Source organism: Brachypodium distachyon, chromosome 1, assembly GCF_000005505.3.
Source record: "Brachypodium distachyon strain Bd21 chromosome 1, Brachypodium_distachyon_v3.0, whole genome shotgun sequence".
Classification (NCBI taxonomy): Eukaryota; Viridiplantae; Streptophyta; class Magnoliopsida; order Poales; family Poaceae; genus Brachypodium; species Brachypodium distachyon.
Window position 1 is genome coordinate 49,141,846 of NC_016131.3, and position 26,060 is coordinate 49,167,905.

General features: G+C 42.6%; 3 protein-coding genes across 10 annotated transcripts; 1 reads left to right on the forward strand and 2 right to left on the reverse strand.

Annotated features, from left to right (window-relative positions):
* The first annotated feature begins 150 nt into the window (after nt 1–150).
* Nucleotides 151–5,793, forward strand: LOC100839546 (calmodulin-binding receptor-like cytoplasmic kinase 3). 2 transcript variants are annotated; one of them, XM_003557113.4, is made up of 7 exons: nt 151–944; nt 2,036–2,299; nt 3,483–3,745; nt 3,950–4,115; nt 4,188–4,277; nt 4,500–4,798; nt 5,278–5,793. In XM_003557113.4, the coding sequence occupies exons 1-7, from the start codon at nt 638–640 to the stop codon at nt 5,485–5,487; spliced, it is 1,599 nt and encodes a 532-aa protein (XP_003557161.2). In that variant the 5' UTR covers nt 151–637; the 3' UTR covers nt 5,488–5,793. The 2 variants fall into 2 exon arrangements, with proteins under 2 accessions (XP_003557161.2, XP_024311510.1); XM_024455742.1 differs by lacking the exon at nt 151–944 and adding an exon at nt 978–1,932.
* A 1,175-nt stretch (nt 5,794–6,968) lies between these two features.
* Nucleotides 6,969–9,980, reverse strand: LOC100834271. 3 transcript variants are annotated; one of them, XM_003561104.4, is made up of 4 exons: nt 9,821–9,980; nt 9,386–9,539; nt 8,232–8,960; nt 6,969–8,091 (listed from the first exon to the last, which is right to left on the reverse strand). In XM_003561104.4, exons 1-4 carry the CDS (start codon nt 9,860–9,862, stop codon nt 7,256–7,258), a joined length of 1,761 nt encoding a protein of 586 aa, XP_003561152.1. In that variant the 5' UTR covers nt 9,863–9,980; the 3' UTR covers nt 6,969–7,255. The 3 variants fall into 3 exon arrangements, with proteins under 3 accessions (XP_003561152.1, XP_010228072.1, XP_024313121.1); XM_010229770.3 differs by having other exon boundaries at nt 6,969–8,094; XM_024457353.1 differs by lacking the exon at nt 9,821–9,980 and adding an exon at nt 9,684–9,815 and having other exon boundaries at nt 6,969–8,094.
* A 5,248-nt stretch (nt 9,981–15,228) lies between these two features.
* On the reverse strand, nt 15,229–25,807 carry LOC100834569 (pectin acetylesterase 5). Of its 5 annotated transcripts, XM_024462719.1 has the most exons (14): nt 19,373–19,759; nt 19,174–19,269; nt 18,097–19,065; nt 17,934–18,016; nt 17,655–17,781; nt 17,459–17,538; nt 16,954–17,043; nt 16,743–16,867; nt 16,569–16,629; nt 16,406–16,459; nt 16,169–16,246; nt 15,903–16,008; nt 15,643–15,788; nt 15,229–15,541 (listed from the first exon to the last, which is right to left on the reverse strand). In XM_024462719.1, the coding sequence occupies exons 3-14, from the start codon at nt 18,197–18,199 to the stop codon at nt 15,428–15,430; spliced, it is 1,167 nt and encodes a 388-aa protein (XP_024318487.1). In that variant the 5' UTR covers nt 18,200–19,065; nt 19,174–19,269; nt 19,373–19,759; the 3' UTR covers nt 15,229–15,427. The 5 variants fall into 5 exon arrangements, 1 of the variants encoding a protein (XP_024318487.1); XR_002965935.1 differs by lacking the exons at nt 15,229–15,541; nt 15,643–15,788; nt 15,903–16,008; ... (6 more) ...; nt 17,655–17,781; nt 17,934–18,016 and adding exons at nt 19,908–22,859; nt 23,051–25,807 and having other exon boundaries at nt 18,560–19,065; nt 19,373–19,534; nt 19,715–19,801; XR_002965933.1 differs by lacking the exons at nt 15,229–15,541; nt 15,643–15,788; nt 15,903–16,008; ... (6 more) ...; nt 17,655–17,781; nt 17,934–18,016 and adding exons at nt 19,908–22,859; nt 23,051–25,807 and having other exon boundaries at nt 18,560–19,065; nt 19,373–19,559; nt 19,715–19,801.
* Between the last annotated feature and the right edge of the window lie 253 nt (nt 25,808–26,060).

Sequence of the window (26,060 nt, forward strand, 5' to 3'; positions counted from 1 at the left end):
AATACCTGGAGAATAAAGTCAACGCACGGTATTAGACTGAACTTTGTCCCCCGGTCCGTCAAAAGTCAAGGGTACAGGAGAGCAGCCGCCCCCCACCTGTCAGCGGCAGAAAGCCTAGCCCCTAGTCCTGCCATATCCAGAAGTTTCCTTGGTTCGTTCCACACTTCCACGGTAGAGAGAGCAGAGTCGAGTCACCACCCACCCTCCCTCTTGTCCCCTCCACCTGCAAAGCTGGAACCACAAAGGCAAAGCTGCCGGTGAAACTTCACCGGCGCCGCCGGTTCCTCCTCCACCAGCCTTAAGCTCAAGTCGGGAGCTCAAAAGATATTTTCTTTCTTCTTTTTCCTTCAACATCACGATTCTTCTTCTTCTACCTTTTTTCCGTCCATCTCTACTCTGTGTAGCTGTAGCTGCTAGCGTCACCGCCGACGTCTCAAATCCCCACCCCGCACGGCTCCTCGTCGGGGCATCGGCGTTCCTTCTAGCTGCCGCCTCCATTCTTTGGCCATTCGAGGTAGTATTGGTTTTGTTTCCTTCCATCCGCCGATTTAGTCGAATACCCGGCTTATCTTCACGAGTTCCGGGTAGGCGACCTAGATCCGCCTCTGTTCTATACACGGTCGAATTCGCAGCACCGATGTCTCGTCTGGCCCGTCTCCCTGCTCTGCTGCTCGTCCTCCTCCTGTGCTCAGCGTCTCTAGCCCTGGCTTCAGCTTCTGGCCCCGAGCCATGGACCTGTGGGGATGACCGAGTCTCCATCTTGGAGGCCTCTGATGGCCGCCTTCACAACATGTCGATCAATGGGGTTTTGGTGCACGACCTCTCCCGAGGCTGCGAGAGTCTCCGGTCCTACTTCCGGAGCGGCTGCCTCCGCTGCGGCGATGAGCGGGCCGAGGCGTGGATGGCTGCGTGGGCGCACTACTGCCGCGGCCAATCGAGCGATGGTGAGTGAGTGAGTAGCTTCTTCTTGTATGGATCCTGTTTATACTAGATTTCTAGCTTCAATTCGTCGTTCGCAAAGTGCAAAGTTCCAGTCTAGTAGTGTAAGTGTTCGTTCGTTTTTGGATACAAATTGTTATTCTATTAAGTTCGTTTTTGGAGCAAATTATTGTTTCTCTTACTTTTGCCAAGTCTGATCAGAACCCGGGAGACAGGTGCATTTAGCTTAATCTGTACAAAGTTGTAATCTATTAAGTTCGTTTTTGGAGTAGATGATAACAGGGGCCAGCCAGGGCACATCATAATGTATATGCTTTCATTATTTCTTCTCAGACTAGTCATTGGCATGTATCTAACTGTCTGTATGTTCTGGCTGGCATGCACTGAGATAATGGACATAGTGGTTGGTCAAGTCTTGTCTACATAATTGTTATCGTCAAATTTTAGGAAAATGGAACCAGTTAGGCATATAATGCTCAATCTAAGGCTTAGTGGGATTGCTGGATTCTGTTGTGCTCAACTTAATATAATCTACTGTGGAAAAGTAGCCGCAGAAATAGGAGAAAAAAACCCGGTTAGATGAACCATGAAATGGGCAAAAGCTGGCTATACAAATATGTTTATCATAATTCACTTCAATTCCAAACACAACATCATTAGTACCATATACTTTTGTGTTTTGAGGTATGATTCTGTTTATAGCACATGAATTGTACTGATCAAAGAAGTAGTTGTTGCCTTTTTTTAACCTCATGTAACACCCACATTCAGACATTCTATTATTGTTCTCTAGTTTTGATGTAGTCGTTACTAGTTTCTTTTATGAGAATCACACTTCTTTTCTACTCAGTATGTTAATAGGAACTGAGTCTAGCTCAGTTAGTGAGAGCTGTGGGTTTACAGACCCACCACGCAAGTTCTAGTCATCTTCAACTTAATTTTGGATGCCTATATCTTCTATTGATGAAAAGTTACCAATTCCTCCCATCCTAGGTAATCTAATATGTTTGTTCTTCTGTTCTGTTCTATGTCATGAACCTTATATGTGACAAAGGTTGTTTGCTGAGTTCTGTTTCCTCGTATGCGTTGTTGTTAGATGTAGTAACTTCAGTTTCAAATATGCCAAGGAAGGTTTTGAAGCAACCATCAGATAATGGTGCAAAAAGTGAAGATGGCCCGTGTGGAAACATGGGACTGCATGGAGATAAACAGGATGGCAGTGATTCTTACGAAAAAGAGGATCCTCTCTTGGCTGTGCCAGGCGTGCTTCTTATATGCTGTGGTCTCATGCTTCCATGTTTTCATGCTGAAAGAAAAGAAGGAAGCAGGCACAATACTACAGCCGTTCAGCGCAATGCTGGTGAGTCAATGCGTCATGTGTTGATTTTTTAAGATCAAAAGACTTTTGCTCAGTTCCATTTCCATTTCCATAGAAAACGAATAAAAAACATCATGTGTTAATGTCCTTTGATATTGCGAAAAAGCCAATTCCTTCCGTCATACTTATGTTGGGATCAAAACTAAATACACTGGATTAGTAGTCTGGACTCAAATTGCAGCAGGCCAGTTTGGGATAACATTTTAAAAATGTCCATCTGTTTGAAGCGCAGTTATGAGTATGGTTGGCTAATAATAATATACAAGATTGTTTGGTTATAAAGATGTTGATATCGGGAAAGGTAATGTTCACCCCACCCTCAAAACATGCCTACATTAGTATTCTTGAGTTACTAGTTGAATATCCATGTGTTGCTATGGAACTGATAACAATCTATCCAATCATGTGGAATAACAATGATCGAATGGTCACAAAAAATTGACTGAACTTCAGAAAAATGAGGAAAAATATTGGCTTCCTTTGTGTCCTAATGAGGATTGATGTCTGTTGAGATCTCTGTACGGTTTGATTAGCTTCCATTGTGTAATGTTGTTTCACTGTTATATACTCCATCCATTCCATAATATAAGGCACGCACGCATTTCAAGATTTTGCTTTGACCACCAATTAGACCAACAACATGTTAATTATGTATTATAAAAATTATACCGTCGGAAACTTCTTTCAGATATGAATCTAGTGGTATAATTTTTATAACACATATTTTTCATTTTGTTAGTCTAACTGATGGCCAAAGTTGGACCTCGAAATGCGTGTGCGCGTTATCATGTGTTGCTCATCTCTCTTGTCCCATTTAGATGCAATTTCAGTATTTCATCTCGTTGCACACAGAACAATGAAAGAGTTAATCCCTATATTTTCCACATAAGTTGATCATCCATCTCTCTATGAATATTAATAAGCAATCAGTAGAGTTATTTGGAGTAATTTTTTTGCCTAGAAGAACCAAAACAAGTATTTTCTATTAGAAAAAAAATACGTCAGCAAGTATTTGAATACTTTTATATTGTGGTAGCTGTCTCAACTCTTTTATGAGCCTCTGACTCTTTAATTTTTTTTGCAAGATCAATGCTTTTGATACCATTGCGATCCCCTGTTAATCTTTGTTGGAGTCTTGTCTGAACAACCACATGTTTCTTCACAGTTGATTCTATTGCATCCTTTGACGTAAGCACATCATCCGAGAAGGTCCCACCAACTCCACACAGAATTCCTCCAAGCCCATCTAGATTCGCACCATCTCCACATATAGGTCGAGTTGGATCTGTTGACTTGAGTGTCCAGCAGATTATCAGGGCGACTCAAAATTTCTCACATTCATTTAAGTTGGGTGAAGGAGGATTTGGGACTGTGTACAGAGCTGTATTGTCAGATGGCCAGGTTGTCGCAGTCAAGAGAGCTAAAAAGGTAACTGCCATGCTTTTATTATTGATTCTCCTTCAAACTGTTTCTGTTGTGATGCTTTCGTTATATTTGGTTGCTTAAGATATTCTTTTTGATGAATTAGCACAAACTAAACAGTTCTTGGGAGGACATTTTCAGCAGCAAACTGTGAATTAAGTTCTTTGGTTTTCCACTAGAGATGTATAATGGGTTCTGCAATTCTTACAGGATCAATTTGCTGGTCCAAGCGACGAGTTCAGCAATGAAGTTGAATTGCTTGCTAAGATTGATCACCGGAATTTGGTGAGATTACTGGGTTATACTGATAAAGGAAATGAGCGTATTATTATCACCGAGTATGTTCCGAATGGCACTTTGAGAGAACATCTGGATGGTAAATAGCATTTTCTGCGCTGTTCCCTTTGCTTTTAGCTTCAATCTTTATATGTATTTCTCCATTCTGCAGGCCAACATGGAAGAACCCTTGATTTTAATCAACGCCTAGAGATTGCGATTGATGTTGCTCATGCACTCACTTATCTCCACCTGTATGCTGGTAGGCAATCTACATGTTTGGTTCTGTGAATATAGATGCGCTGCAGCTTATATACATTAGATGCAAAATTCGAACTCGATGAATAATAAATTACATTAAGCGGAAGATTGCACAGCTCAGTAGTATTTTTCATGTGTTGCTATGCCAATTTTGAACACTTTGATCAAGTTTGTTTTTCAAAATAACGTTAAATGGACTGAGAACTTCAATATTTTTGAACAGAGAAGACAATAATCCATCGTGATGTGAAGTCATCAAACATACTTCTGACTGACAGCTACCGAGCCAAGGTATCCGACTTTGGATTTGCTAGAAGTGGCCCTAATGACACAGAGAAGACACACATCTCCACAAAAGTGAAAGGAACTGCTGGCTACCTGGACCCTGAGTATTTGAGAACATACCAGCTGACTCCAAAAAGTGATGTCTTCTCTTTCGGCATACTCCTTGTCGAAATTATTTCTGCTCGTCGGCCTGTAGAGCTGAAGCGGGCCGCCGAAGAGAGGATCACTATCAGATGGGTATGTGGAATGACTTCTCCTTCCATTTCCAATTCATGGCAATTAGTTCTACTTTATTATGCCGGGGGACTTGCTCCTTCAAAAATATGGTTGTACTTTATTAGAAAGTACGGGTTGTTATACTCTCGCCATTCTCTTTTGGATGTCACCTTAGACTTGTCAGGTGAAACGATATTACTAGATATATCACAGACAATACTTCATACATTTATAGTTACCGTAATGCTCAGTAACATGCAATTACTAAACCAATGGTCAAAGGTATGTATTACATATAATTTTGAGATGACATTTTTTTTTACCTAATCCTATCTGTTCTGAAATTTGTGGTCAGTTCACAACTTTACATGTAATAGCAATAGGGAACAGAATCTCTAGGTAGAATGACCTGCAACGAAAAAGCAAGCCAAGCTCTCCTTTAGTCCGTGTTCCCATCATGAGAAAATGAAGGGTATTTAATAACTTTGTATTCTCTGTAGACGTTCAAGAAATTCAATGAAGGCAACATGAAAGAGATACTAGACCCTTTGTTGGAGGATCGTGTCGACGAGGAGGTGCTGGAGAAGCTGCTGAGCTTGGCGTTCCAGTGCGCTGCTCCCACGCGGGAGGACCGTCCGACCATGAAGGAAGTAGGAGAGCAGCTGTGGGATATCAGGAAGGAGTATGGGAAGAGCCTCAGGAAAGCGTGAAGTCTTGGAGAATATGATGAGCTCTTTAACCATGACCAGAGCACGGAAATTCTTTTGTATTCTCAAAATCATGGATAATGTTTTGTGCTCACATAATTAACTGTGCTCTCGAACAATGTACAGATAAACCAGCAACTTGGTGCTTCCTAACCACTTTGCGTTGTACTTTCTCCATTGAGCTACAGTCCCTTTTTAACTGACATTTCTCGCCCTCTATTCTTATCAATTTGGTTTTAGATCAATGAATATGGTTTTGTCTGTATAAAATATCTGTTAGTGTAAATACAAAATATTTTACTTCATAAACCGACAACTATATGTCGAAGTAGGTGAACAATGGTTGTTTCTGTAGGAAATTCAGTCTTCATATCAATTCTCTGTTCCTTATTTTAATATGCAGCTCATTCTTCTAATGTTTGTCTTTTGAGCGTGGTGTTTGAAACAAAGGAGGACCTGTTTTGCGTACCATTTGAAGGCAAAATTGAGCATTGCTGCCTACGATAGCAATTTCTTAGAAGAAGAAGAAAAAACAGAACGTACATGCAAAATGCCGCAAAAATCTAAAACGTAGCTGGCCTCAATTCTGTTGACGCAAACAGGCAGGCAGCCAGCAATTTCGGAGCCCAAAACAGCCCAACAGCGCAAACTCACAGCCCTCAAATCCCACAATGATAGCCCAACAGTGCGGCCCAAACCCACAGGCTCAAACCTCGTAGTATACTGAATTTTGTGTTCAGATTACATTATGTGCCCTTGTGAATCTATCAGGGATTATTATTCTTCGGTTGTTGTAACAAGAGTTTTCTTGAGATGCACGGTCTGATCCATCAAAATATGTGTGGACTATGTTGCTTGTACTGAGAAACAAAAAGCGCCTTTTTGTAGGTGTGGAATTGAGGCCAGCTACGTTTTAGATTTGAACAATGTAAGATTTCTTCCGTCTTGGTAATGAAAGTGTCGTTTCTCTTTACGCCTATAAGCCAGTGTGTCTCCCTCAACCAAGCACAACCGGAACAGTTATTTTCACTGGAGCCGCAGGATGTTGATTTTGAATGTAGGTTTTGGGTGTTTGCATCGGGTTTGATATGGCCTTTGATTGAACGGAATGAATTGCTCTTATGCATAATACGAGGGCTCCTCTGTGTGTAACTATAAAATCCTGTGCATATAATTTTCAAAGGTTGCATAATTATCTATAGGAATACTTTCTATTTTCTAAGTCCAAATGAGCATTGTTGCCTACGGTATCAATTTTTTAGAAAAAAGGCAGAACGTGCCAGTGTCAGCCCAACAGTGCATGCAAGAAAAAGAGAGAGTCACAAACAAAGCAGCTGGCCTGCGATTTGGGAACCCATGAGTGAAAACTCTACTTATAGACCCTAAGTAGAGTATTCTATTAAAAAATTTAAATTTTAAATTATTATGAGATTGCAACTTTTTATATTTAATTAGGAACAGAAGGGTATATGCCAGAGGCCATATAAAAAAGCACATATATGACGCGCATGGGATTTTATTCATTTTGTTTTACATAGCAATGGCACCTTTGTATACATAGATACCGTACCATATCATGCATCGTCACAGTACACCGTATATGTGGGATCACACAACAAAGTATTCTCTGTTCCTAAATGTTTGCACTAAAACCACGACAAGTATTTAGGAACGGAGTGAGTAGCTAGATACATACGTACTTATACTGTATACACAAATTAACACAGCACGCATATATAGATGTAATTAACATGCATCTTCTGCTAGCTAATTAAGCAGCAGTTGCCCAGAGGATGGTGTCCTTGCCGATGAAGTGGCACACCGTGGCTTCCCCCGGCTTGATCCCCCCCGGCATCTTCTCCGGCTCGAACGCCGACGTGTCCAGGTGGCAAATGGCGAGCACCTCCATCCTCTCCGCGCCATCGTCTCCAGCTCCGGCCAGCTGATCAGCTTCTTCCCTCTCCAGCGTCACCTCGAACACCTTGGTCGGGTTCACCGAGTGGCACAAAAACACCGGAAAAGGGAAGCTCAGATCATGGCAAGTCATCGTCTCCATCGACTCCGTCGCCCGCCTCGCCGCAGTCACCTTATACCTCGGCCCGTCCATGGCGCCCTTCGCCGGCACGTCAGGAGAAGAGAAAGCCCGGAGGCCGTGCGTGTCGCCGCCGGTGAGCACGGAGGCCGCGAACTCCGCCATGGACTCCACCGAGGTGGCGCAGGACTGGTTCTTCATGTCTTCGCCTCCCATGGCGGACTGCTCGCACACGTCGAGAACAGTCCAGATGTCCTCCGCCATGGATCTGGTCACCGGAGAGAATGTGTCCAGGATGGTGGGGTAGCTGGTTGTGGTCATGGCGATGGAGTCGGCGACGGCGCGGGGGAGCAAGGCGGCGCCGGTGCTGGTGGATGGCAGGATGTAGAGGTTGATTGTGGTTCCTGGTGTCAGGGATTCTTCGAGGAAGAAGAGGTTGGAGATGGTGAAATGGTTGTGATGGATATGGTTGTGTGCATCATTTTGATGCGGAGGAACCTCGTTTTCGAAGAAAAAATGGTTGAGATGGTTGGGGATCTCTGTGGCCTCCGTGGCGGTGACGTGCTCGTCTTCTTCTGCTGATTGATTCATCAATTGAAATTAATGTAGGTCAGCATATGTATATGTTTATCGCAAGTTTGCGCGATATTAAATGACTGGAACAGAAGCGTGGAAATTGTTAAGCTAGCTAGCTGATTGGAATGTGTGAATTTACCTTGCACACTCGACGTCCTTCTTTTCATGCTAATTTTTGGCAAACCGTTGATCTCATCTTTTTGGGTTCCAGCTGGGTAAAATGGAATAATTCTTGGCAAACCGTTGGTCTCGTCTTTGCTTCTTGGATAGAACGGAATAATCTTTGGCATGCCGTTCTTTTCATTTTTGGTTTCAGGGTAAAATGGGATAATCTTTGGCAAGCCGTTCTTCTCATCTTTGGTTTCCGGGTAAAATGGGATAATCTTTGGCAAGCCGTTCTTCTCATTTTTGGTTCCCGGGTAAAATGGGATAATCTTTTGCAAGCCGTTCTTGTCATCTTTGGTTTCCGGGTAAAATGGAATAATCTTTGGCAAGCCGTTCTTGTCATCTTTGGTTCCCGGATAAAATGGAATAATCTTTGGCAAGCCGTTCTTGTCATCTTTGGTTCCCGGGTAAAATGGGATAATCCTTGGCATACCGTTCTTCTCATCTTTGGTTCCCGGATAAAAGGGAATAATTTTTGGCAGACCATTCTTCTCATCTTTGGTTCCCGGGTAAAATGGAATAATCCTTGCTAGACCGTTCTTCTCATCTTTGGTGCCCGGATAAAATGGAATAATCTGCTCCACATTGTTTTCGCCATAGAATGGAATAAGCTTCTCAACTTCGTTATTACCATAAAATGAAATAAGCTTCCGGACTAGGCCCCACAATGAAAGTTGAGACTTTTGATTTTGGATTTTCCTACCTGTGTACAATGGAAGTTCATGGGTTAATCATCAACTACTTTATGTAAGTATAAAATAATTATTGGGAGAAACTAGGAGGTTCTAGCACCCTCTCGCGAGGAGTACAATAGTTTTTAACTGAACATCGAAATTGCACGGCTTTGGCGAGATCTTCAAACCTGTATTCCAAAAAATATATTTCGATGGATTGTTTTTGTTATTATTGTCCTTTGATGATTGTTATTGTTTTCGTACCTTATCACTCATAAATATCATGTCTAAGGTAGAACAACTACATGATTTAACGCCTGACAGAGACACGAGACATGACAAACTGTGAGACCCAGGAGATCATGTACGTGACACAAGCCATGAAAATTGAGGCAGATAAAAGACATGACAATTATTAGAGTCCTAAGGGTAGAGTGAGAGAGAGATCAGAGACCGGATGATGACGAGGCCAGGAGCTCGACTATAGCTGGTGGCATGGGGGAGTTGGGAAGCATTTTTTGCCAGTAGACTGTGGTCGAGTCTAAGACTGTGCTGGTCTCATCGGCGCACACCGAAATTGTGTGCAAACCTTGTTGGACGGTCATCACCTGTACATGCATGAATAATTTCATATCAATAATTAACATATATCATTATACATGTTTTGCGAGTTTCATATATACCAATAGTATCTAGCTATATCATATATGCAGAGAGAGTTTCATGTCAATACTAATATCTATCATTATTACCTTGTGAAATACATGTAGTACTGTAGTGCATGCTAGTATATATTAGACTATTAATATTAGTTGCTGCATGAAAACTGAAGTACTCCAGCATTTACTCCTGCATACTTGATGTATAATGCATATGCATATGTACTCACGAGGAGGAACCCGGAGAGGAGTGACAACATATTTGATCTCATATTGCAAGCTCTTGATTTCTGATCTTGTCTCTAAGCTTGCTAATGCGCATCGAGTATTTATAGGCTGGTTAGGACCGAGTGCCTAATGACATTAATAGGCTCATGACGTGTCCAATCCGATCGAGATTTTCTTTTTTGAAAGAGAGGGTCCTCCCTCTTTATATCGTTTACTTTATTAGAAACCAATCAGTTACTACAAGGAGAGGCTCAGAAAAGAAGCTAACCGGCAGCAGTCCGATCCGATCAGATCAGAGATGAGATTGGTTCTTACGAAGCTGGCTCAACTACAATTGAGGAATATATGCTCATGAAAAAGCAGGAAACATTTTGTTTATTATGTTTTATTTTTGTAAAAACTCATTAGAAAAAACCTATGACATGAAAATTTAGGAGCGCATTCGCGGGCAATATGGAAACGATATGATGATCGGATTTTCAACGGAAAATATGCATCACTTCTTTAGATGGTCGACAAGCTTCAAAAGTAGTTTCTTTTTAATAAATTCGGTGAAACTATAAAGAAAAAAAGGCTTAGGTCAACAAAGCTAGAACATCATGTAAAAAGAAACGGAGAGACCGAGTAGTACTCCTCCAATCCATAAAAAGTGTCACCCATTTTGTACTAAATTAATTAATAAAAAATTTGTACTAAGTGGGTGACACTTTTGATGAATCGGAGTATTAGTTTTTGTTTCTGTAACAATAATGCTGGGGTGGGGCTACCCTGCTCGCTTATTTGTTGTACTGAACTATCTTGCTTGCTCACCCTTCAGTGTCTTGACTTGGCATGTATCACGGGTTTCAAAGTCTATCTATTTTTCCATTTGATGCAGCCAACCTAGCTAACCTCCATGAGCTCAGGTAATTAAGCATGTTGATTTTTTCCCAAATTAAATTAAATTAAGCAGGTTGATTTAATAAATATCACGTGGTCGCTAGATGATATCGACAAACAAGATGTCCACACTCCAACCACCAATGATAGACGGGTACTTGAACCAGGATAGAACAAAAATATCGCGTGGTCTTTTGTTCCTATAAAATACTTCATTTTGTCCTTCTAGTTAAAGGCTGCCGTTTTGGACAGCAGCGCGCAGAGTCTTCGAAATACAACTGCAACTACAGTGTGCCTACAAATCTAAAAAATTGTGTGTATGAAAGTCCTTTTCGAGACAATTCACACGTATGATACATCTTCGAGTATCCAGTCTGAATATTCGTAAGGATACTCATAGGTGAACTTTACAGGAAGAAACTTAAACAGTGCTCACTGTACATAGTCTAGCTATCGGAAACGGTACGCTCACTGTACATAGTGGATCTAGATCGGAATATATCGATTGTGTACCTGCCAATGGTTGTTGATACAAATATCTATGACCCCACAATACTTTGGGCTGTTGACCATACAACACTTTTTAGCAAAATCATTAAATATAAGTGTAACTTGGTGTAAAAAAAAAGAAAAAACTAGGTAAATCTTTTACAATATAATGTGTATTTGACATCACATGGTTTGAGTCCTGGCACCGCTACTGAATTTATATGTCCATATAGGATAAGAAAGAGTAAAATGCACCCGAAGTTTCTATTCTTTCACGAAGGTGTCAAATAGGTCCATAATCTTTGAAAATGCCTGTTTATGTCCTCATTGTTTGTTAAGTGGTTCATCCCAAGTCCCTCGCCTGCATGAGCACCTCCGGCCGCATGACGTGGCTGCCACCTAGGCTTTTGGGCCACATGTCAGGTGACGATGTGGCATTGCAATCTTACAGAAAGCCCCCCACACCTATTCTCCTCTCATTTTGCGACCATCTGGGATCTCCAGTGCAGCGGCTGCTGCTGGTGGCGGCGCCACAGCTCCTGCCCTCCTTCCTCTCTATCGCCGATGAACTCTTGGCGCAGGCGGTTAGGGTTGGCGGCGGTTGGCACAGGCAAAGGAGAGGATGCGGGGGAGAACTGGAGAATGGATGGGTGGACCGCGAAATGCAACAGACTTGCACGCGGGGGTTTTCTGTAAGATTGCAACGCCACGTTGTCGCCTGACGTGTGGGCCCAAAGCCTAGGTGGCAGCCACGTCATGCGACCGGAGCTGCGGATACATGCGAGGGACCTGGGATGAACCGCTTAACAAACAATGAGGACCTAAACGTGCATTTTCAAAGATTAGGGACCTATTTGACACCTTCACGAAAGAATAGGGACCTCGGGTGCATTTTACTCGATAAGAAAGATAGTGTACATGTCATGGGCCATAGGGTGACCTGTCCAATCTCTTGGAAAGATAGTGTACATGTCATAGGGTGACCTGTCAAATCTCTTGAAAGATAGTGTACATGTCATATGGTGACTTGTCCAATTTTTTGACCTTATTATCATACTCTCCAGTTGGAATTATTTCTTAAAAGTGGTTAACTTGGATCTATCTACTCCATCTGCCCATTTTTAGTGGCACAGATGTAATTTAGGATTTACCTTTGATCATCAGTTGACAAATAATATGTACTACTAGAATACCGTCTCAAGTTTTTTTTTGAATGCAAATCACTGGTATAATTTTGTGGTACGCAATGTACACATTGTTAGCCTATGTATTTATCAAAATTTCCTGCAAAAAAGTGACGCTGAAAGTTGAACCCCGAAGAAATAACAGTTGTATATAGTACGACGTGAACATTAGGCTGTTATAATAATAGTACTCTGTTAATTCTTCCAAAACAGATACGGCTTAGAAGTGGACACAACCTCCATTATACAACCCCCCGCAAAAAAACCCCCCTCTAATATGCAACTATATATTTATTGAGATTGTGAGATGCTACCTACCCGTTGATAGTTGCTAGCTATTAGGCCTGATCTCTGATTCTTGAATGTGGCCACCCAACATGAAAGCAACTCCTGCTCTGGTTGTCTTGTCTTACATGCAAATGCAATGCTGCAGGGACCCGGGAGAAAGATGCATACACGTGTGCAACCAAAGTCTCAATTATCACGTGGGAGTAGTTAAGATGACGCTGTTCTCACGAAGCACAAGCACGACCTGAACAAGAGAAATTACTAGCAAGCTAGTAAAAAAAATGTGGTTCTTGTCGAAACAATCATGCATATTTTTTATGATTATTGTCAGCTCGATCTAACTCGCTTGGTTCCTCCCCGGAGTGTCCACTACATTTTAAAAATTGGTTTTATTTGGGTTATACATGGATGCGAAGCTTAGAATGCTTATTCTGATTGGGGCGGAAACACCATGGTCGTTATGGATATGCACAAATGATTCGGTGTTTAGTGACGAATAGGAAGAAATTTTTATCTCTGTTGCGGGTTATATACCTGACGAGGAAATGACCCTTCGGATCCTCAGCCTTCGTATACCTGCTAGGCTACTACAGCTCAACAGGAGGCCTACACGAAGGCCCATCGAGTATACGAAGCCCGAGTACCTTAAATTGCGGCTCAAGCTAAGGAACGCAATCTAAGCATACCCAAAATGTACTGATCTGATTGTAACCAATCTGATTATCACGTCCGAGACCTAACCATATAAGGCTAGGAGGGGAGATCGGGAAGGGATCATCCTTTTTCTACTGGCCAGATCCCATCTGCGCTACATAGCCTCAGAGCTTTTCTGTAACCTTGATCAATACAAAACACTAAAGCAGGACGTAGTGGCGTTACCTCCCTGAGGGCCCCGAACCTGGGTAATCTTTGTGTCCCCTAGAGGTTGCTGGTGTACTCCGTGCTCTCGTTAGTCGAAAACCTTCTAGTTTGTGTATTGCCATGGTAGCCCCTCGACAATACTTGGTTCCATACCGGGTCTATGCTCCAAAAGCTAGAGGCCATGGAGTGTGTAGTGACTACATGCGGCCAATTGGTGGGGCGGCGGCCAGTCTCCGAATTCATGGAGCTCTTCTAAAGAGTGTTTTTTTTCTCCGTGTTTTGCGACAGAATGTTTACTTTCAATTTTGATCGGGACTTCGGTCGGGTTGTGTGCATTGTCATGTAGAGGCATGAAGTGTCTTGTGTGGTATATACTGTTTTGATTCGTTCATTCGTTCACAGTCAATAAAGTTGTGTTTATCGGGAAAAAAAAATCTAAATTAAATACTTCCCTGTCCGGAAATAAGTGACTTGGATTTGCTTAAGATTCTCATCCAAGTCAGTAATTTCCGTACGGAAGTAGTATGAGTTCTCACATGTGATTCATAGACATTTGAGTATTATTGATTTCCAAATCCAAAATTTGCAGTTCTCACCTATGGTGAAGACATCTCAATATTTCTTTCGCATAAGTCTGAGTTATTCACACCGATGATCAAGACTTGTCGGCCCTGTGTACTGATTATTCGGCTCCTAAATTAAGTTGTTGAGGGAGACGTCGGATCCATTTTTAAAAAAAAACGTACGCCATGACTAATATACACATGGATGATGGAAGGTTTTATATATAGTGTACACATGGGAAGAAACTGACCTAATTAACAAATAGCAGTAGGTGCCACCTAAAGCAAACGCTGTCATGCATAGCTAGAGTGAGGATTTCTTCGAGCACAGAGAGAGAATGAATTCAATCCGGTTTTTGTCATGTACTTTGAAGGAGGGCGATCTTAGCGGACGACTCATCTACACTTGATGGGAGGGTCTGAAAGGAGCGCAATAGGAGGATCTTCAAGGGGACGGCTGCCACGGCACTGCTTGTGGATCACTTAGCGTGGGAGGACTACCAGGGTATCACTAAGGCGCGCTCTTCGGACCCGGCAGATTAGCTCTCCTTGATCTTCTTGCTTTTTTATTTCTTTGTTTTCTCCTCCTTTTGGGCGAACTTTGTGACACAAATTACCCCTATTTAATGAAATTTCCCAAATCTTATCTCTCATTTAGCGAAACAGTTGCCAATATTTACCCTTTCTAATTTTTTCCTCTTCATCTGTAATAACTTAACTACGGGTCGGCTTCGTGTGACACATCGGATGCATGGGAGAGGATGGCGACGCCATGGTCGAAACTCGAGAAAGCGACGACAAAAGAGAACTGTGATGCGGAGGAGGAACCACCAGAAGTCCTTCCATCATCAACCACCGTACCCATGGGCCATGGATGGATGTCATGCCACCGTACTAGAAGTCGGCAAGATGTTTCCATCTTTACACTTGAGCCTCTGCGCGGGCCGCGTTAGCCTCCCTTCCAGCCCAATAGGCCCAATCATACAAGAAGAGGAAGCACCCCTCCTTCCCTCCCTACCAGCCCATTAGGCCCAGCCCACGAAAGAATAACGCCTGCTTCCCTATCCCGAGCGGCCGAGTCCCTTCTTCCCGATTCGAAGCCTGCAGCTGCAAGCCGCCGGCCTCATGATTTCTCAAGAACCGAAATTTCTGAAAACCCGAGGAGCAGTTCAGTTAAACCGAATGCACAGGCCTCAAGTATATATGGAAATTTGCTGCTGCGAAACTTAAGTTCCCTATAATATGATGACTATTTGACAGAGCAGTACTATTAGCACATGGTATAAGTGAAGATCAGTGCAATGTCGATCCATTAATTGTAGCAGCAGCAGCAGTTGAATTGGGATTAGGAAGGCAACTGGGTGCTGCATGTTGGGTTGCACGGATACTCGCAGTCAATCTGTTTTACTCCTGACCGGCTTCTCCCAAAATGCCAATCCCCAACTGCCTCTGCGATACTCTGCTCAAATCAGAATATATCAACAAAAGTTAATTAAAACCAGATTCCTTTTTCTTGTGATCACCGATCAAATTAATTAGTACTAATGTATGGTACTGTACCTTGTTTTGTAGCCTTGGGGAGATTGGTGAATCCCATGAGATTCTAAATGGTGTTTGGCAGTGGGTGAAGCATGAGTCGATGAACAAACCCCAGTCCTCCTTATCTTGCACAACCTTCAAATCATTCACCAATGTCTCCCTGAATCCTATATGTATACTACACATATCAAGGGTGTTTCAGAGAACTAAAATGATACTACAAACCGTCAAACTGCCAAGTTAATGCCAGAGGGAAAATTAAAGGTTTGTCAGTATCCAACCATGGAGAGCTTCAATTTGTGTGGGGTTGCATTCTCGGATGTTAGCCTTGCAGGTCAACCATGACTTTTCAGGAGAGGTTTCATCTGGTACAAGAACATTCTGTATCTGCGGGTTGATCGACAAGGATCATATGAAAACATAAATAGTAGTCAGTTTTATGTGCAATCGAAATAAAAATGATTAAACTAATAATAAAAACTTGACAAGTCCATGCATCTATGCACAATCAAAAAAGATTAATCAACAGACACTTTTATGTAATCACCTGCCAAGAATCATATCCAGAGTTGAGAATAAACGTGGGGGTGTTGATGCTCTTGATAACCTCAGCAGGAAAGAAACACTGGGAGCATATATACATGGGTTAATTATTTATGTCAACAATTTAACATGATAATTCTCCTTAATAATCAATATTTTAGTATATAACTAATTAATTAACAATGCAATGGAGAATTATTGTGTACAGAGTACGAAGCAAATAAAATTAGAAATGGCTTACATCTGTCGGTTCCTTCTTTGCAAGGCAGTCCTTGGGCAAGACTTTTCTAACATTCTGGGATAAATTAATTCAGCAAAAATAAATAAAATTGAAGACTCAACGACAATGCATATATGAGTGGTGTTGTCTTAATTAACTGAACCATGTGGATATGAAAAATCACCTGGAGATGAACAACCCCACTGAACACGGAGCGGATGAACCTTTCTCCAGAAATATCCTTTCTGCCGAAGAAAATGTACCGTAATTAGCAAGAAAAAACAGTATAGCGCTAGTGCTATATACTCAAAATATGTTTGTTTCTTGTATATTTATTTATAAAAGCATGTGGTCATACATGTCAAGGAAAAATCCAGCATCAGAAAAACATTTAACAGGAACCGTTTGAGGAAACCGTGCACTGAAATTATCACAGTGCAGGAGCACAGCTAGACCACCAGAAGAGCAACCTGCAAGGAGGGCCTGACATGATCATCAGGTTTCACATGCATGGTTAGTTTATAGCTCTCAATCGTTGGAATCTCAAGAAATTTTATATTAAGTATGACCTGTTTAGCGTTGGCAAGTCCTTTCTCCATGAGTTCATCGATAACCGCTTCCCAGATGCGCAACCCTCTGAAGAAAAGCTTGGTTCCGTCCTATAATAGACCATTCGCTAATTCATTCATAACAATATAGCATATCAATGTAATTAATAAATCAACTACTAATTAAGTTTTATCAGATGTCCCTGAAAGGACAAAAAAATAATTTAAGTTGGCAACTTGCTTATAAGACGAGAACAACTGATTCACGATGTAAGTGATTTACAAAATGGATGCACTCTTTAAAGCAATATTTTGAGCATATCATTTTTTTAAGTATGTTGTTTCAAAGAAAAATAATTATTCATTATGAAAATGAGAAAATATGTTTCATGACAATCTGGTAATACCACATTAATTGTCCATTTCAGACATTCCTTATGCCAAACGTAAAATGTTTGACTAGCACAAATTATAAAACCTTCTGCATTACGGTCGGATATAGTAGATCCGACAGAAAATAACCTACCTGATCTTCACCCTCTGCATCCCCAGAAAATGATGCCCCGTCGCAGTACCGTATGAAAACTTTGTTCCAGTTGTAGAAATCTAGTTAACAATCAGTGCACCGATCAGAATTAGTGCAAAATCAACACGATTAAAAGCTCGATTTGATCCTCAAAACCATAAGAACAAATGATGACAGAACATTTCTGCTTAATTACCTGAATTTTGTCTATGGTCATTACTGAAAATCCCAGGCAGCTGTACCGCTTCTATCAAGTTAGAGGAACCAAGGCCGGACTTTTTGTGTTTTGAACAACTCTCTATGGTGTCGCACCATCCTCCTCCCTGACAAACATTGAAGTAATTACTCTCTTTGTCTTAAAATAGATCGCATTTTATAATTTACACGCATGGTCTCCAATGAGTAACTTTGACCACAAATCCTAGCATGAACAAGTGAAAAATCATATCCATTGAAACTACGGATGATGGATGACCTCTAGATAGACAAGCCAGTTGTAGCGTCCAGAGCCGAAGCCTCTGTCCAGTTGATAAGCCGGCGGGCTTCCATCCAAGCACACTGAAATTAGATGTGTAATTGGACTCAGCTAAGAAGACCTGCAGTAATTGACCCATCATCTATCCATCTACATTACATACCTGCGCCTTTCTCTGTCGCGCCGGCGAGGAGGGTTAGCTCCGGCGGCGGCGACGCCATGGCCACGGTGGCCAGGAGCAGGAGCAAAAGCCAATCGGTCGCCATTGCCGTGGACAGAGGCTGCTGGCTCTCTCTTCGCTGTTTAATCCTCCCTAATTTGCTGAGCAGACAAATTAATTAACAAACCCAGCGATTTACAGTATGTTCTTAGGCTAGCATGCATGTTAGAGTAACATGCTTGTCATCGATCGCATCCATCAATTTTAATTTTTTTTCTTTATCTCGAGTCAGAGTGGTCAGTGGTGACAAACTGGCAATATTTATTTTCATAAAATTTCTGAGACATGTCTTGTTAAAATAATTAATCCCACCAACTTCTTTACAAAAATTTCAAATGGCGACAGGGCGGTTCAGACATTTCTGAGTCAAGAGTGGTTCTGGCAACAGACAGTCATGTGGAAGACAGAGGTCAGTCATAGCAGGAGGGTGTATTTCATGAAGTTCAGTTTGCCAAACTTGCACAATAGCTTGCATCACACTGTTCAAGCTTGAGTGTACAAAGCAGTACAAATATAGGCCCGGCGACAAATGGATAATACTAGTAAGTAAAGCATGTATATTGAAATTTACACATAGTAGAAATTAGGCTGATGATGCTGTCATCATTCACAGAACGGTGCAGAATTCCTGGGACTGGAAGCTGCTGGAGAAAAATAGGATCTGACATCAAGTTGATCAGTTCCATTGGTGAAGAGAATCATTGGATAGTCGTCTAGGCAAAGCCGCAAAGGAGGCAAGGGAAGCAGCTAGGGCCAGCAGGAGCTCCGGAAATGGTGCGACTTCCAAATAACTCCCTGTCTGATCTCCGGAAAGACGTCGTAGCACTGAAAATGATGTTGTAGCTTGCTCTAATATCACGTGAACATTGGACTGACAGAGATGATTTTTGGACGCCTAATCATTAATTCTGCCTGAAATATTGCACAGGTGTTAGTTACTGTCGTCATGACTGAATTTTTTGAAATGGCTTCAACTGATTAAACAGCCTAACATTGATGGTAGAAGAAATATATACGTACCGGAATGGCTTAGTGGTGCATCTTGTGTACTCCATTGGATCTTCATCGTCCCTCCGGAGAGAATTAAGGAGCCTTCGTAGTACAAACAGGGGTGTACTGTAAACATACATGTCAACAAGTAAGAACTCAATACAATGTCAGGGATTGTAAGTAGAGAACATGTAACTATAGAAAACGAGATGTTTGCTGAACTCGATACCATTATCAGTATGACACTTGAGATGCGCTTGGATTGTCGAGGAATCACAAACCACCGTTGGATCCTGCAGCTTCCAGCTTCACTCCAGATCATTCAGTTACTTGACATTGCTACCAATACTGCGGTCTTGCTCGATTCACAACAGAGGATGCTTGAGATGTTCGCTCACTTCAACTTGAGAGGCCCTCTGCTCAAATCTCATAGTTGCTCAGTTCGCAGTCAGTAGCTGCCGAGTCTTATCTTTCCGCTCGAGTAGGTGCGATGGTAGCGCTGAACCGAAAGGAAACCCTAACAAAAATGAAACAGAGAGAGGGAGATTTGAGGTATATATTGGAGACTCACAAGTCAGCGCCAGGTAGACGATGGAGAAGAAACCATGGGAATGAGCAGCGTCAGCATGAATTGTATGTGTGTAGCAGATCATCTTGGCTGTTTGAGAAAAAAGAAAGAGATGAATTGTAAGTGCATATAGTAGCAGATCACTCTCTAGTAGAAATTAGTAATGGAAAATTTAAAGAGAAGTTAATTAGCTGACCGGGTGTTCGTCATCGGCATGTGGATGACCGCCTGTGAGGAGCTCTCTCCCGCTGCTGCAGCAGGCTCAGGATGGAGAGATGATTCTTCCTCCATTGCTTCTTCCACTTGCACAGCATCGGATCCTTGGACTATGTCGCCCAGGTCATGCTCGCTCCGGTCATACTTCAGTTGCAGCACGGGCTTGTTGGGGTGCGCATCCACTTCACCTTGCAGCACACCAAGCCTCGCAACATAACCTCCCCAGCCTAGTGAAATCTCCTTGAGCCTTGGAAGGTGCTTGATACCAAAAATCCCAGATTCCAACCTGTGCCATCCGATTACTATCATTTCCATGTGGGGCGAGGTGCCCTCCTCAAATCTCACCCCCTTCAGTTCACCCGGACCATAAATTTCAAGTTGCTTGAGTTTTGGGAATGCTCCCGTCCTGAACACTAGCTTCTCCTCCAAATAAGCATTCAAATGAAGAGAAAGGAGCACGAGGTTGGGCAGTGCTCCTAGTATTTCCATGATCTTACCTCCTTCTTTCAGTCTGCTCCTGAGTAAAGTAATCTTCACCAATTGCATCAGACTTCCAACCCAGTTGGGCATCTCTTCACCAAGACGTCCATACAACCATAGGCTTCTCAGGAGGAGAGGAGGAGCCGAAACACTATGCAGCCACTCAAGTGTTCCATCCCGACCAGCGTTCACATGAAGAGAGCGAAGGGAAGAGAGATTCTCGCTGGACACACAGAGTATCTTGCATTTTTTCACGGTGGCACCTTCTGTATTCACTTTTAGCTTTCTTAGCAGCGTAAGCTGCCCAAGCTCTTCAATTGCTTTGCTACTAGTTCGTTTGATGTCCACAGTCTCTAGCACCTGTAACTCTTTTAAGTTGCCGATCCCTCTTGGCACCTTCACACCCCTCGACATGGACCAACGGGAAGAGAATCCCTTGTGTAGCTTAGCTATTACTTTGGCACGGTTCTCATCAAGTAAAGGTGTGAAGAACAAGGGAAGAAGCAGAAATACCAACAAGCATTCCTTGGGCTCTACTGGATCACAAAAGTCATATGATTGGTTGCAACAACGGAGTGCACGGAGACTTTTGAGTTTACTAATCTCTCTCGGTAGTGTTGTAATATAAGTGTCTCTTATGTCCAAAATCTGCAACCCTTGTAATTTCCCTATAGATCTTGGAAGTTTATAAATATATGAATACCATCTAGAAGTATAAACATTCAAGTACTTCAAGTGACCCAACAACCCTATGTTCTGAATATCATTTTGTGTGGTTGTAAACTGTGCACTGTTTAGATCCAAGATCCTAAGCATTCTAAACTCACTTGAACACACTGAAGGTGACGGTTCCATGGGTCTCTCACCAAACATGGTTAATGACCGAACATGACTACAATCCATGGCTTTTGTGCGGCACTTGGTACCATGGTATGCTATATGCCGGAAGTTCTCCTCTGGTACACTAGTTATAATATCCCCACCAATCAAGCCCACAAAATTTTCTTCTATAGAAATTGAGACCATGACATCACGCACGATATCATGGACTCGGCAACTCTTAACGGTTCCTTCTATGTTCAACCTTGATGGTTGAATCATGCTTCGGTTGATTAACTCATCAAAGTACCCATTTCCAATGTCCACAATATTCATCCCAGCCCTGGCTTCCACGAACCCCTCTGCAATCCATCTTCCCACTAGGCGGCTCCTCTGGATTTCAAAATCCTCGGGAAATATGCTCAAGTACAGAAAGCATAACTTGAGATGAGATGGCAAGTGGTTATAACTCAGAGTAACCATCCTCCTCATTGTTGCAAGGTTTGGCCTCTCTAGCTCTAAAGGAATTTGGTTATATATACTTTCCCACCCGGTTACCATTTTGGTGGCAAGCAATCCTCCTATAGTGAGTATAGCTAGAGGCAAGCAACCACACTTTTTCACAATTTTAGGAACTATCTTCCTCATTGTCTCATCATTCTTCATGTCTTCAAGTCTTTTTCTAGTCTTTCTTAGTAACAACTTTGTAGCATCATCTATTGCTAGGGCTTTGAGGTGGAAAATAAGGGGTTTGAAAGTACAATCCTTAGCTAATCCAGCATCTCGTGGTTCAAAAGTACAATCATTAGCTAATCCAGCATCTCGTGTTGTTACTATTATGCGGCTACCTTTCACATTATTACTAGGAAAAGCTATTTTTCGAACCCATTCCCAGTGATCTAGGTTCCACAGATCATCAAGAACAACAAAGTACCTCTTCTCTTTCAGCTCTTTCCTGAGGTATCTTGCGAGGTCCTCTTCTCGCACCAACTTCCTTTCAAGCTGCTGCTTCAATGCCCCATCACCAAAAAGTTCCTTGATCATGACTTTCAGCACCTCCATCCTGACAAATGACTGGGACAAAATGATCCATGCACAACATGAGAAGTCCTTTTTTACACTTTCATATACCTTCCTTGTGATTGTAGTCTTACCCAAACCACCCATGCCGACCACACATACCACTTTAGCAGGGTCATTAATGGCATGGACATCGATAAGCTCAATCAAATCTTGTTTGGGTTTGGTAAAACCTACAAGTTCAGCTTCATCAATGTTGCTAGCTGATTGGTTGCGAATATCTTCCAGGAAAGAATCCCTCTCTTCAACCATGCCAGTGCCCTCGCTCTTGTCAATCAAGTTGTAGCGCGTGTTCCTGCTGCTTACTTCTTCGACTCTTGATTTGAGATCGCGGATCTGCATTGCGATCCGATGACGATCTTTGAGCTTCATCAGCTGCTGCGACAAGCTCTGGCTTCGCACATGCACCATGAATTCACCAAGACAGTCTTCAATGTTGTAGGAGAGGTCCCGTACTTGCTTTGCCCACACCTTGAGTAGCATGTCTTTCTGCTTCATTCTTTCAGCAGCCACGAGGAATGCTTGCATCGTCTCCAGCTCGTCTTTGATGAACCTGTCGAACAAAGGTTCAAAATAAACTTAGAACATGAGAGATCTGATGTTCAAAATGAAAAAAAAGAGGCTGTTGGATTAATTTATATAGGCAACGTTAGAAGTGAAAGATGTTCTGACTTGTGAGACGTGGACTTAGGCAGTTAGGCGATCGATCTGATTGAACAAAGCAAGTAGCTGGGGAACACATACCAGATGTCCTTGCGGACGCCCATTAGGAGGCTCATCTCGTCAGCAGCGGCAGAGGCGGCCTTGCTGACGGCGCCACTCAGCATCGACCTCGCCATGCTCAACACCGTCTCCGCCATCTCTAGACGCCAGTTTCGATGGTACTAGCTCTCAAACAACACACACACAATGGCTTAACAAGGGATCAAGAGATACAACTAGCTAGCGACCAAGGCAAGTCCAAACAGGCAAGTCGCAGGCCCATATATGTAGCTAGCGAAGCGAAGTCTTGTGTACCGATAAAAAACAAAGCCTTGTGTATACAGGTAACCTTCTCTATATTTTTTTTTCTTTGAACCGCTAACCATGTTTTCCGCATGGTTTGTGTATAGCTAATTACTTCTATAGGTAAGCTAGGGCATGTGGGAGGCTTGGAAGGATGGTGGGTTAGTTAAGCAGTACGGAGTACTTCTTTAACGGAAATTCAATATACTCCCTCCGTCTTATACGTATTAAGTGTCGAAATATTACATGTATCTAAACATATTTTAGTATATTGATACGTCCATATTTAAACAAATTTGAGTCACTTAATACGAGACGGAGGAACGAGATGAATGCTGCCAACGACTATAAGCTGTTGTCTAGTCATCAGCTTGATCCTAGCTAGAGTTAATTTATATAGCTATATGCACGCATGCTGCCAACGACTATAAGCTTTCTTCACTGATGATTGATGAAGTGTCCCAAGGATCGGAGAAAAGAGGATGGGCTGAGGCTGAGCAGTGAGCACAAACTACACTACTGTGCACTGCAGGACTAGTATTGGTGTTGGGGCAATTATTGGTGTTGCTCTACAGGTTCGGACATTAGATAGACAGTAGTACCGAAGTTTTCATGCCATGGAGAGGCCGTCCTTGCTTGCCCCACCCCTCCTGACCAAGCACATGCTGACATGCACCACCACAGAAGCAAGTTGAAGACAAGAGTTACTGTAGGAAACGGTAGCTGTAAAGCTGATTTCAGAAGACAAGGCATGGCTAGATAGAACCCTCGGGTAATTGAATATGGCCATCACTGGCAACCAGCTGCACGATACTTGAATGTGGCCACCTAACATGAGAAAACAGTCCTACAAAAACTTCCACGTTCAAATGAAAGCAACTCAACATGTATGTGGCCACCCAACATGAAAGCAACTCCTCCTGCAATGGTCGTCTTATATATGCAAATGCAAGGAAGCTGGGAGAAAGATGCAGTCACAGTCTTAATTACTCCACACTGTATAAGTTAAGATCATGCGCATATTAGAGACCACACGTAATGGTGTATTTGAGGTGGTTGTAATATTTCTCGTGCGTGAATTCACGTTTTATTATTTCAGAAAACTCATCCCTGACACCAACAGTTGCGTTCTCAAACATTTTTGAGTTGTTCCCTCCTCTTTGAAAGAAAATCCAAAATTTGAGTTCTCACCTATGGTGAAAAAATGTCAAAATTGCTTTCGCGCTTAGTCTGAGCTATTCACACCTATGAAGCATGAATATGATTAAGACTTATACTGGCCCCGTGTGATGAGTGTGACCACAGTACACCCACACCAGGTCACCAGCTGGCCGGATCCATGTGCTGATCTGCCTCCCATGTTAAAGTTGCCGCTCAGATGACCAAGCACATGATTATTACTGTAGGCAACGCTAGCTGTGAAGCTGATTTCAGAACAAAAGACATGGGTCGATAGAACCCTCGGGTAAATTGAATGTGGCCATCACTGGCATGATACTTCAATGTCGCCACGTAACATGGGAAAATAGTTCTACAGATACTTCCATGTTCATACCAGAGTCCAGAGGAGCTTTGCTAAGTTGCCCATCAACAATTTCTCCTAGCTTTCTTGCTGTTTCTAGTTTTTTTGTTTAGGTTTCTTGTAGAAACTCCTCTAGTCTAGCTTTCTTCATTTTTCGTGTACAGGCTCGTTTTGAATTTCTATGAAAAATACGCAGCAGGATCTTTCTACTGTTACTCCTAACAAAACATGAGAAAATAGTGTTGATGAGAATGGGAGTATCAAATTTTCAAATGGCAGGCATGGAATGCACCAGAAGGCAGAAGCAGTGGCATCAGTAGCAGCGTTGGGGCTTTCATGGCGTGGCGATAAATGCAAATGTCCATTGATGCAGAGGCCTGCTGCAGCGTCCTGACCAGGCACTTGCACTAGCAGAGAAACAAATCGAAGGAGAGGAGGACAAAGACAAAGACCAAGATACACCCCAAGCTAATGCTTCAAAATACTTGTCCTTGGGTCACCGACACGGTCTAGAACATGATAATTTCACCGTCAGTTTCATTTACATTCTGAAAGAACATTTGGTGATAGGTCTACTAGTATCGATTTGATCTTGTCCATGTAAATGTTTTTTAAAAATTGATTATTGGAGTACTTTTCTAGTTATTGTTTCAAGCTTTTCAATCCCCCCATTTTTGTGCATCATTCACAGCAAACAGAATCGAAATTGTGATAAGGGACTTGAGTTTTGCAAGACTAAGCAAAGAATCGCGACAGAATTGCATCACCACCATATCATATCCAAGTATCTAACACTAGGTTCCACTGCATCATCCACCACGCCCCACTCACTCGATGAACTCCAACTAAACAACAGGGGCGGAAAAAGAGGGAGACCCTAAGCAAGCAAGCTGAGAGTAAAGAGTTAGCGTAAGGACCTTGCGTTGGGAGCCGGCGGCGAAGCTCGGCGGCCACGCTAGCTCTCCCGCGGCGGCGGCGGCCGCGGAAGCGGTGGTGCTCGTGGACGCGTCCGGCGTCCGAGAGGACGCGATGCGGCGGAGCGGCGGAGCGGAAACAGGGTCCGGCCTTGAGCAAGTTCGAGCCCATTGATCAGTATGGGCCGGACCAGACATATTGCTTAGTGGAGCCCATTGATCAGTATGGGCCTTGACCAAGTTCGGGCACATTGATTAGGCCCTCGTCGTATTTTGTTTTTATTCGAGCAAACGTAAAAGCCTTGCGTGCATG

What these genes read in the sequence shown, in the direction of transcription:
- LOC100834271 (XM_010229770.3), bottom strand. Translation starts at nt 9,862, where the DNA reads ATGAGATCAAATATGTTGTCACTCCTCTCCGGGTTCCTCCTC. An exon ending in TCCTCTCCGGGTTCCTCCTC is followed by an intron (nt 9,540 to 9,820) that starts GTGAGTACATAT and finishes ATGCATGTACAG; the next exon opens with GTGATGACCGTCCAACAAGG. An exon ending in AAGGACGTCGAGTGTGCAAG is followed by an intron (nt 8,095 to 8,231) that starts GTAAATTCACAC and finishes TGAATCAATCAG; the next exon opens with CAGAAGAAGACGAGCACGTC.
- LOC100834569 (XM_024462719.1), bottom strand. Translation starts at nt 18,199, where the DNA reads ATGGCGACCGATTGGCTTTTGCTCCTGCTCCTGGCCACCGTGGCCATG. An exon ending in CGCGACAGAGAAAGGCGCAG is followed by an intron (nt 18,017 to 18,096) that starts GTATGTAATGTA and finishes ATCTAATTTCAG; the next exon opens with TGTGCTTGGATGGAAGCCCG. An exon ending in TGACCATAGACAAAATTCAG is followed by an intron (nt 17,539 to 17,654) that starts GTAATTAAGCAG and finishes ATTGTTAACTAG; the next exon opens with ATTTCTACAACTGGAACAAA.
- LOC100839546 (XM_003557113.4), top strand. Translation starts at nt 638, where the DNA reads ATGTCTCGTCTGGCCCGTCTCCCTGCTCTGCTGCTCGTCCTCCTCCTG. An exon ending in CCGCGGCCAATCGAGCGATG is followed by an intron (nt 945 to 2,035) that starts GTGAGTGAGTGA and finishes CGTTGTTGTTAG; the next exon opens with ATGTAGTAACTTCAGTTTCA. An exon ending in CAGTCAAGAGAGCTAAAAAG is followed by an intron (nt 3,746 to 3,949) that starts GTAACTGCCATG and finishes CAATTCTTACAG; the next exon opens with GATCAATTTGCTGGTCCAAG.